This window comes from Larimichthys crocea, chromosome XXIV, assembly GCF_000972845.2.
Source record: "Larimichthys crocea isolate SSNF chromosome XXIV, L_crocea_2.0, whole genome shotgun sequence".
Classification (NCBI taxonomy): Eukaryota; Metazoa; Chordata; class Actinopteri; family Sciaenidae; genus Larimichthys; species Larimichthys crocea.
The window spans coordinates 9,003,403-9,014,080 of NC_040034.1; the positions used below are offsets into that span (position 1 = coordinate 9,003,403).

Here is a 10,678-nt window from a genome sequence, read left to right on the forward strand (position 1 = left end):
CTTGAAATCAGGGAAAGTTGCACTGTGTAACATCAAAGAAAGTTACAGTTCAAAGAGTTAAATATTGTTATGTGTTTTATCAGACTGGTAGGCGGTTGGGAAAGAGGTCTAGCTGCACACATAGTCAGCTTTCCACTCCAAAAACAGCTGGGGACTCACCGTTATCATCATGTTCGTTTAAAAAAAAGAATCTTTTGGGGTCTAATCAGTCGTGTTTTTCATTCCATATTCTGCACGTCACTTTCCTTTTGTGCCTTTTTTTGTTCACGCTGGCTCTGATGTGACATTTCCGTTCTCGCTGACAGTTTAGAGCATCACAGAGAGACAACCAGAGAACTAAAAAAGTATGCAGACAACTGTCAAAACATTGCCAGGTTCTTCCAAAATCCTGCCAGTCAGCGGCAGAGCGGTGAAGTGCACACAGATGCTTGTGATCTTTATTCAGTATCTAGTAGAACAGCACTTGAAATACACTGAGAGCTCAGTACTCTTTCTAGCCCCTGAGGTTGTTTACACTGTAATTAATAATCGTTAAATTGACATCATTATTGTCGTAAACGACCACTGAGTGATCTGTAAAGCCAAATCATATGGATGGATGTGCTGTTTGTAGCCCCTCTGTGTTTTCAGTGTTTATCATATACAGAGGATCATTAACGTCAAAACAAATTAGAGAGGATGAAACAATAAAGCTGCAAAATAGTAAAAATGCTAGAAGAATAAAGTTTAAAATCAGGCTATAAATCAGGATGAACACCTGAGGGCCTTTTCAGGAGAGATGATGTTGCGAAGTAAAACAAACATGACGCATTTCCCAACACCCATCTTTATTAAGTAAATAAACATACAGCAAAAATATATAACCATGCATCAGACAGACAAACATGGTGACATTTAGACAGCTGGCCTGTTGTTCCTGGAACAGGGCTGGAGGTAGGACAGGACAGAACCACTTCAGCCTCTTCATTCAGGGTCAAAACATTCGATAAATATAACATCAAATGAAACTGGATAAAAAATAGTCATAGTGTAATAACAATTGTGTATCTCATCATCTATATCTCTTTTTATACATTATGTCCACAACACAAAAATACCGTATATCCTCTCAAACTCTCTGTACATTGGTTAAATTGAATTCAAAACCTTTTCAACCCTTTAGATAATTAAACATTATACCAAATGAGAGCATGATTAGAGACTTTTTGTGGCCTGTGTGTGGAGCGGTTTCACCTTCATGAACATGACAAAGGTCAAAAAAGAACAGATGCGGTTTTGTAATCCTTGAAACAGCCTTAAGCCAGTTCTCAGATCTGCAGGAAAGGGAGAGATAGAAGCATGGCCTTCCAGAAAAAAATCTATTCATGACTAACTCGAGGGCAAAGCTGAGTTCCCATTATGTAGCTTATCCCTGTCGCCATTCCTCTCAGATCTATGGAGCCACGCGGGCAGGAAGGAATCCTTCAACATCTATCCTGCCAAAGGGCTCACAGATGTTGAAGCATTGTCGTTTTGTCCACATCTGTACTAGTAAGAGTATCAGATGGTGGCATGATTGTGGGGCAGCAGGACAACTTTTCTGTAACTTTTTTCTTAACATAAGGCAGGGTTTTATTTTAATTAGTTTAATCGCCAACAGGACAGCATGTCTTTGCCACTTTTCTATGTACGTATGTATATACAGGCTTCGTCTATTTTCACAGTGTTTTCTCTAAAACAGCCTAATCGAGCATGCTGGTTTAAAAACAACACACTGACTGTACATTTTCGTCTTTAATCGCTTAACTATGACCCTTTTTGTGCATACATTGCAGAGCTGCCAGCTTGCCTGGAAAATTTACCAATTAATCTCTCCCCGAAAAACTAAAAGATCCAGCACTTTTTGTTTTGGTTTGTGCAACTAGTGCCAACAGTGTTTAAAGAGTTTGTATCAGAGTAGAAATTTGGCTGTGCTCGTGCCAGATTTTCAGACAGCGATTAAGCTTCCTTGTCTCGAAGCGAAACAAGTTTCAAGGGAGAAACTGAGAAGTGTAAGAGTTCTGTCCTAGTGTAAGAACATACTTAATCCTTTTCCAAGAAACTGGTTGTATGTGTGTTATGTCTGACAGGAAGAACAGTAACAGTAGTGTATACGTACAGTAACAATACAGCAGATATACAGTATGTACACATTTGTTTGATGCTGTAAAGGAGACCATTCTGTCCACTGAACAGGATTAAGGCAAGTTCACAAGTGTCCTGGTATGAGCGTAACTACTGTGCAGTACAGCCTCAGATTTCATCTCATTTTGATACAAAAATAAGAAAACTCCAGCTGAGTAACGCTAGAAATCTTTCTGTTCAGTTCAATCAACTGGCAAGCTATTCTTCCATCAAACAAAATCTGGGACTTTTAAGTTTCCCGAGCATCAGAAAGGAACTCTCACCTGCTATAAATATTATATGGCATTTGAATAAAATACTTTATTTTTTTTTACATCTTTTGTTTAGCCAATTCATTTTATTAACACATCCTTTTTAGTAAGTGGTGTTTGTAGGTGGAAATGTGTTTTTTTCTATCGTATTTATATGCATTATACAGCATGCATTAGGAGAAAATAGAGAATGAGTAAGGCTTTTTAACAGCTTGCAGTCAGCAGGGTCCACTATACAAAATGGATAAACCTCCCTCTCCTTAACGTGTGTAATTAAGCCACCCTATTACACTTTAGACGCTTTAGTCCATTATCTATATCGTATATATTAGAGCAGGAATTAATGGTCTTTTGCTGGTTTTACTAACAGTACTTAACACCAAAAAAAGAGCAATAGCACAGTACGTCCATGTAGCCGGGTCTGTGTCATATTTCTTAGACAACGTGGTTCGATCCCGGTGGCTCTAATTATCAATGAAATAAAAACATAGTGATTAGCTGGTCTTAGGTAGCTACACCATTGCATGACATACAATAGAAAAAGTGTTGCAGACTGCATGAAACGTGCCTTGGCTAAGAGATACATAAAACAACAACATCTTAATACCCCATAACACCAAGTATGTGTTTGCTGCAGGGAGCTTTTGAGACATACAGTACAGTAAGTTAGGAATCATCATCATCATCATCATGCATAAAATGAAAAGCTCTCTTTTCCCCTCCGCTCAGTTCAGCAGTGTCCCGTACAGCTGTGCCTTGGTCAAACTGTCCTTTCTGGTCAGTCCCGTGCTGCCAAATTTTTGGTATCTTGGAGAGGTCTTCTTTGGCAGTGCGGGGCCGACACTGAGAGCGGAGCTGGAGCTCGGGCGAGGCCGGACGATCGGCCTAGGGGCGGGGTAGTGTTGAAGACTTGAGGCTTCGAGGGAGCTTTGGTGTAAGGACTCAGCCGAGCTGTCCGCGCTCAGATTTACATAGTCCTTCTTAGAGCTGCTTGCTGCCATGGCTCCCCCACTGCTCTCCTTCTCTTTAGAGCTCCCTGAGAGGAACAGACTGCACTCGGAGTCCTGACTGTCATCCTTGGCTCTGTACAGAACAGAAGTTTTCTCCTGCTTACGGTGCTCCATAGGTTTTGGGCTGCGGCTGGGCGAAGGGGAACTCACAGCAAAACACTGGTCCAGCACGCGACTGTGGAAGACGTCATCTCCTTCTTGGAAGCTGCTGTAGAGGGACCCCTTGACCTTACTGGAGGGGCCCATGGCAAAGTGGCGCTCAGAGAAACTGTACGGAGAGACCCGCCCTGTGATATCACGGTAGGAAGATGAGAACGTGTTGATGTCTTCCACACTGAGCTGTCTCCAGCGGCTGCTTAGGTCATCCTCAGGGACTTGGATCTCACCTCGGCTGTCCAGAGCCCCTCCACGAGCTTGGCCCAGTCCAGTTGTGGACCCCATGCTGTGAGAGGAGGCCAGGCGGGGGGTGCTGGAATGGTATGGTTCACTGAAGCATGAAGCCGTCCTTGTGTAAGCTGGTGAAGTGCCCTTCTGCGGGCTCCTTGGGATCACCATGTGCTGGATGCTGAGCGACTTGGGGAAGCTCGCGTTGTCTTTTTCATAAGGGGACATGCCTTTGCGCCCATAGTCCCCACTGCCACTCTCTCGCCAATCCATATAGAGACCCTGGTGAGAAGAGGATAAGGTGCTGGTGGCAGTGCGCCCACAACCACTACTAACTCCTCCCTTCTCGTCCGATGCGAGGCTGAAGCTAGAGTAGGAACTGGATGCAGGGAGGCTGCCAGCGCCAAACTCTTCATGGTGTTGGAAGGAGGATGGAGCCTCATGGTGGGAGAAACTTCCAGAGTGGTAGGCCTCTTCATCTGGGTTGCTGTCAGTGGAGTTCTGGGCGTGAAGCTGGAGCAGGCTGGTGCCGTGGAGGTCGACACTCTGCCTGCGCTCTGTATCTTGCCATCGCTCAGGGCAGTAGAGTGCCGTATCGCTGCAGTACAGGTCAGAAGACTTATACGAAATGCGGCGGTTCAGGTGATCAGTGCTTCCTCTTCCTGTAAGAAAGTCTCCATCCTGCGGTTGCGGGCTGGGCGAGCGAGTTACAGGACAACTGCTTCCTGGTTCCGGTTTTTCCAAGACCTTGGCAATTAGGGATGTTGGCACTGCATCGGAGTAATTGGAGTGGCACATTGCCATGGTGACTCCGCTACCCCGATTATGTTTCTCAATGTGGGAACTGATGCGTTGCTGGAAATCCAATGGTAGCTAAGACCAGGAAGACAGACACACCAAGATATAAAATGAGCTTAATGAAGGCAGGGAATAAAAACAAAACAGTGATGTTACAATTGAAATTCCTCAGCAGTTGTTTCTTAATTATTTATAGAGCCAACTTGAATATCTTCCTCCAACATATTCTGAGCTTTCTCTGTTTGCACTGAATGTATTTTTAGAGTCATCCCTCAAGGATTTTAATCTATAGTTCTGGTTTAGAAAGCAATTCATTCTCACAGAGCTCACACAGTCCAGACCTGTTTGTGCATCTCTGGGGAAATGCAGTACTTGGCCTCTCTAATGAACTTGTCAGAAAACTGCTGCACACAATCTTTATTTATTTATTTGTTTGCTTTTCTTCCAACACGTCCCTTTTCTTTTACTATATGTGTCTGTACTTATCTCAGCTTTGTCATTTGGAGGGACACATGAATAAAATAAATATTTTTTTGGACACATAATATTTTTATCCTTCTGTCTTTTCTCTGATCTGTTTGTCCGTCTCTCTCTATTGATCTTTCTCCCTCTCTTGCTGTCTCACTCCAACAAACACAGGCAGACAACCATACATATAATCTGTTTGATTGGCTCCTGTCTGAGAAAGCTGTTTCTGTCAGTTACATACTGGTTCTTTGTGCCTATTAAAGCTGGTCAGGGTCAGTATGAACTGTTCCTGCCACACTTTTTTCCTCACTTTCTTTATCCTTTCATCTTTCTCCTTTTGCTCCGCTGCCTTCTCAACCAAAAAGCCTTATTTCCCTCTCTCTCTCCCCCCGTCTTTTTACTCAGTGTCTTTATTCTGTCTACCATCAAACACATATCAGTTCCACAGGGAACGGCTTAGATTCAAATTAAACCAGTGCTCTGGGTCTCCAGCTGGGAATAGAAAAAAAAAAAAAGATGAAATACTGACTTGGCTTTGTTAAGAAATAGAAGCTCGCCTCGGCATAAAATAACCCGACTTAAAAGATGCGGGTTATTTTTAGCAGCTTCTGCCTCTCTCAAGGGGGAATAGAGATGGAAAGTAGGTGAGGCTGTGGCGAGGAGGGGTACAAGATAATATACAATGTGTGCTCCAAATGAGCTAGCTCAGCATTTGCTACTATCTCAAGCAAATCTTAATTAACAGTCACACAGTTTTGCGGTTTGAATCCACGTGACAGCATACACGTCTACAGGTCTTGCTCCATTTATTGAGATAAGTGGTTTAATGGTGTATGATGGAACCAGCACTTAATATTTTAGTCATTCTAGCAACTTACAGCCACTCAATAAAACCCATAATCATAATCATAAATGAAGATTTAATAGACAAACACACACTTGTATTTGTATCTCAGGTAAGATTTAATAGACAAACACACACTTGTATTTGTATCTCAGGTAGTTTTCAGCCCCTTCTGACAGTATAAATCTTATTCTTTTGTGCATCAGATCTCATCTCAGTCCAGATTTTCTTTCATTCATTCATTATGCATAGCCAGGATGCAGGCAGATGGTACTTGAGAAAGCAGAACTTAATCAGTGACAGACTGAAGAGGCCATGAGCGTCTTATTGTGAAAACCACTCACCAAGGCTTTTAATAGTACACCGACACAACATGGGTAACCTCTCTCCAGTACAGAAATGATGCATTAAGAATTTGTTTGCTGGTACACTAATTATATACAGCACCAAATCAGTGACATCAATGATTTATGGCGTTGCTTTTTCCATCAAGCTTAGGGTTGGAGCCCATAACTTAGTAATACTGAGATCCAAGTTCTCTGTAATGTACACTGCTCCCCTTAATTCAGTATTATTTAAATGTATTCAGTTAACAGTTAGGTTTTTATAAAGTATTCTTGTCATTTCCAAACAGCCAGGAATAAAACACTGGTGGAGAAATGCTGATCCCGTCATGGGTTGGACACTGAACCTTAATTCATTCTGAATGCCAATTTTGTCTGAAGTGTTGAGTATCAAAAACTATCAAGTATTGAAATTGGGTTCTTAATGCTTGGCCATTTTCTTGGCTTATTTATGTATTCTTTGATATTTCCTGATTGTAATTGTGCACCTCTGTATTCTCTTTCTAATTGTAGGCTGTATTTCTATACCTTTATCTACTGATGCATTAAAGAGCTTGAGGGGGCATTTCTTTTTTTTCTTTTTTTTTTACTTTTTCAGCCTGTAAAATACCCGCAATGTGAAAATGTATGACGTTGGGGGTGTCGATTAGCTCAGATGGTATCAGGCATTCGACCCATGTACAAAGGCTCAGTCCTTGCTGTAGCAGCCCAGGGTTTGAATCCGACCCGCGGCTCTTTGCTACATGTCTGTCTCTATCAAATACACTTGAAAAGGCCAAAAAAAGCAGGTAAAAGTCAAGTGTTCATAAATGTGCAAATGTTCACAGTAGTATTATAATATGGCAATGTAGTATAACAAAAAAGTCCAAGCGTTGTTTTTTCATTACAATGGTATTGAGCTGTTTCTCTTAATGTTATTTCTTAGACATTCTAGCTGCTGCTTTGCTGGAAGTAAGACTTGCACATTACTGGTATATTAATGGAGAAATAATAAATCAAATTATATTGAAGAGATGGTTAATTGTGGTTAAATTCTTTTGCATAGAAGTATGCATTTGTATGCACGTTCATGAGGTTCAGAGTGAGAGGGGCTTAATTGGAACTCCCTTTTCAAATGTAGTGCACCGATCACATTTGAATCAAAACCTGTCAAAAAAGAAAAATAATGAGCTTTGTTACATTTTTCCCTGTCTATGAACAGCCACTACTACTTTTTCCATGTACAGTTGTACATGATAGCCTAGTGACAACTTCAATGTGTCTCCATCGGTCATTTGATCCTTGCCTTGCAAGTCTTAGCAGTTCGCTGAGTTTCCTCATTAAGGGCACACAGCTCCTTCAACAGCACTGAACATTGGCACTGGATGTAAATCGTGAGGGCAGTATCATCTAAATGGAAAGAATCCCAGAGATACTGGGCGGACTACCCTCAGACTATGAGGCCAATTTGGGTTTATCCCCACAGAGACATGAATGTTCTCAGCCATTAGCCTGTTTATTAGGTTGGGTCTTTCTGAGCTAGAAGGTGTCAGAGGAAAGCACATGTTCAAAATGGAAAAGGTTCGTCCTCTGCAGATGAAGACTGTGCACAGAAGATTTTATTCAATCCAACTGTCTCATTAGTTTCATGTGCAAAAAAGATTTAGCCGATGAGTGCAATGGGAGGTCTGGACCACCAAAAATCAATAGGAATAATCCTCAGGGCCACCATGACTTGCCTGTGCCAAATTGCAGTGGTCATTCTTGCAGTTGTCAAGAAAAAGTGGGCAGACAGACAGAAAGACAGACCAGGCTAAGCAGCAGACATCACCATCATTAGGCTCTGCTGTTAGTGGCTAAATGTCACTCCAGCAGTCATTTTGCATTTCTTTGCCAGTAATCACTGAAAATAGAAACAGTGTTTTTATTGGTCTTTCTTCTCTCTCTTTATTTTTCTCTCCCCCTCATACCTCTTTTCTTACTCCCAGAGTAATTGATATATATGAGTGCTGGCAAGTGTAATCTTCTTTTAATTAAAACCGCCGGCTGGCACAGGCTTCAGACTTGATAGTGACTTACGGCTCTCTCCCCTCTCCTCATTTTTCTTCTTTTCTTTATCATCTTATTTTTCTTCTCCGCCCTCCAACTTTGGCTCCCTCATCGTTCTCTTGTTATCTTACACTCAACTCTTTCCTTTAACCTTTACTTCCTGCCTCTCTTCTTATCATCTACTTGATCTACTTCTCACATCCTTTGTTCCTTTTTTTTTTCCTCCTCCAATTTTTCTTCCCCTGTCGATTCTTTCTCTCACACTGCAGTCCCACCACCATGGAAGGGAAAAGAGAGCCCTCAGCCGGGAAATCATCGTCCTCAACAACCACCTCATGGAGGCGAAGATCACCATCAAAAACTCAGAGAGGACAACGTGAGTGCCCAGGCTACATCATGTAATGGGCTCCCACAATATCTGAGCTTTTGGTATGATGGGACTCCACTTGAGGACATGCCCAGCTTATATTCGCTGCAGCCCCTCAAATCTAAGCAGTAGCCTGGGGCGTTCGGTGTTACAGAGATTTGGGGTGGTTGGTTTCCTTGCCTGGTCAGTAACCCGACCTTGTTAGCACCAAAACAACAGTTGGCTTGGAAAACTGAAATGACAACTCTTTAAAAAAGCATTTTTTCCCCTTGATGGAAACATGTTGTCCTGTACCAGCTGGCAGCATTCTCTGTGAACCCACTATTGCTAAATGTTTATATCATCCAACATCCTGTATATTTGGTGTTCAAGCAGCCACAACAGATAGAGGAATTAACTCTAAGCCAGAGGGTGTTTTATAGTGATTATACTGAAATCAATGGGCATCCTCAGGCCTGCCAGAATTCGGAGCCCTGGCCTAGCGACGTGGATCTGAGCTCGGGGGCATGTGGCAATTGGAAGGCCTCACTTTTTCCAAAGTGATTTTACTGGTATTTCTACTGGGGATCCAGGTCAGTTAGGTATTTTCTGTCTTTGGTCTATGGAGTTTTAGCACTTCTGAGCTATAGAGTATTTTGACAACCCCAGATCCAGCCAGGCTGATTGGAGTCAAGGTTCATTTTGAGTGGGAGTAGAATTGTGCCCATCAGAGTCGAATCGAGGCAGAAATGTCCTCCGCGGGGCAAGCTTTGAATTTACTGCCTATAACCCTAAAATAACCTTTCAAATGTGTCATGCCTGAGACCTAAATGTATGACATTTGTATTACTTATGACGACGAAACCATTTAATCTACAACAGGTTATTATGATGGATAGATTACCGACAGACCTACGACGCACAGACCCAGGGGCCCCAAGGGCCCTTTGTCTCATAACTGTCCCTGCTTCTTATTAGACCGAATGAATACCAGGTTTATACAAAGCCTCAAGAAAACTGTCACTACTCCATTCACATCGTCAGAAGTGGAGTGGTCACCTTTTGCCCCATTTAAAATATATACAGCATGTTGAATATCATCATAAGACTTCACAAAAACTCTAGCTCAGACTGTAGTGGGAAGATACAAGATATACAAATGAAAAATAACCTGGTGAAATAATATAGCTGAAAAAAACTGTTTATTAAAATAAACTCCATCAACTTCAATGGATGAATTTGTCCATTCATTTGGCGGGTCACTAAATCAATGAATTGCCTAATGCAGTAGCTACTTATCCTGATTTTCCAATGAAAACAGCCCATAATGTATGCTACATATTCTGTGGTGTTTTACACATTTTCTCATTATTCGATAATTGTTATCATCATCGCCATGCCAGGCTTTTTTGTTTTGTTTCCCCATGACCATTATTTTAAATACCCCATAAATAGTAAATTGATATTTTGTATTCTTAGATTTGTGTGTGCTATGGCACCATTACCATTATAATTACCAGTATAATTATTTTCTCCAGAAGTCCCCCATAATATACAATAATTAGACCACAATTAAAATGCTGTAATCTAAAGCGTTACATTTTTTTTTTTCCCAGAGGGTGTTCAACATAATTGCCCTCAGCAAAGCTTACTTGAACCTCGGCTGCCAAAAACATCAATTTGAGTATGACTTGAGTGATTGAGATAATCTTTCTGCCTCTTACAGGACCTGTACAGGAAAGACTGCAATCTGGCAGCCCAGCTACTGCAGTGCTCCAAGTCTCACTACAGAGCACACAAGAGGTCTGAGGTGAGCTCTCCAACACTGCTGCATTAATGTGTCAATTTGAATCTGTGCTGCACTGAAAAGGTTGGCTGAGATGGCTTTAAAATTAGTTTAAACCACTTGTGAAAAAAAAAAAAAAACCTAAAATTGCAAAATGTTACTTCCAGATAAAAGCAGTTTGAATAATCCACAACAGCAAAAAAGCTGTCAAAATTAGAGCAGCTTGATCAGGGATTATTATTATTTTTTTAAGATA

At 41.6% G+C, this 10,678-nt stretch overlaps 1 protein-coding gene across 2 annotated transcripts in view; it reads right to left on the bottom strand.

Moving 5' to 3' along the window:
• Positions 1-67: 67 nt before the first annotated feature.
• The window catches only part of begain (brain-enriched guanylate kinase-associated), a 43,927-nt gene continuing 33,316 nt past the window's right edge, over positions 68-10,678 (bottom strand). For both annotated transcript variants that reach the window (XM_019259174.2, XM_019259176.2), the window contains one exon: positions 68-4,681. In XM_019259174.2, coding sequence (XP_019114719.1) covers positions 3,140-4,681 — 1,542 coding nt within the window. In that variant the 3' untranslated portion in view covers positions 68-3,139. The remainder of the gene's footprint in view (positions 4,682-10,678) is intronic.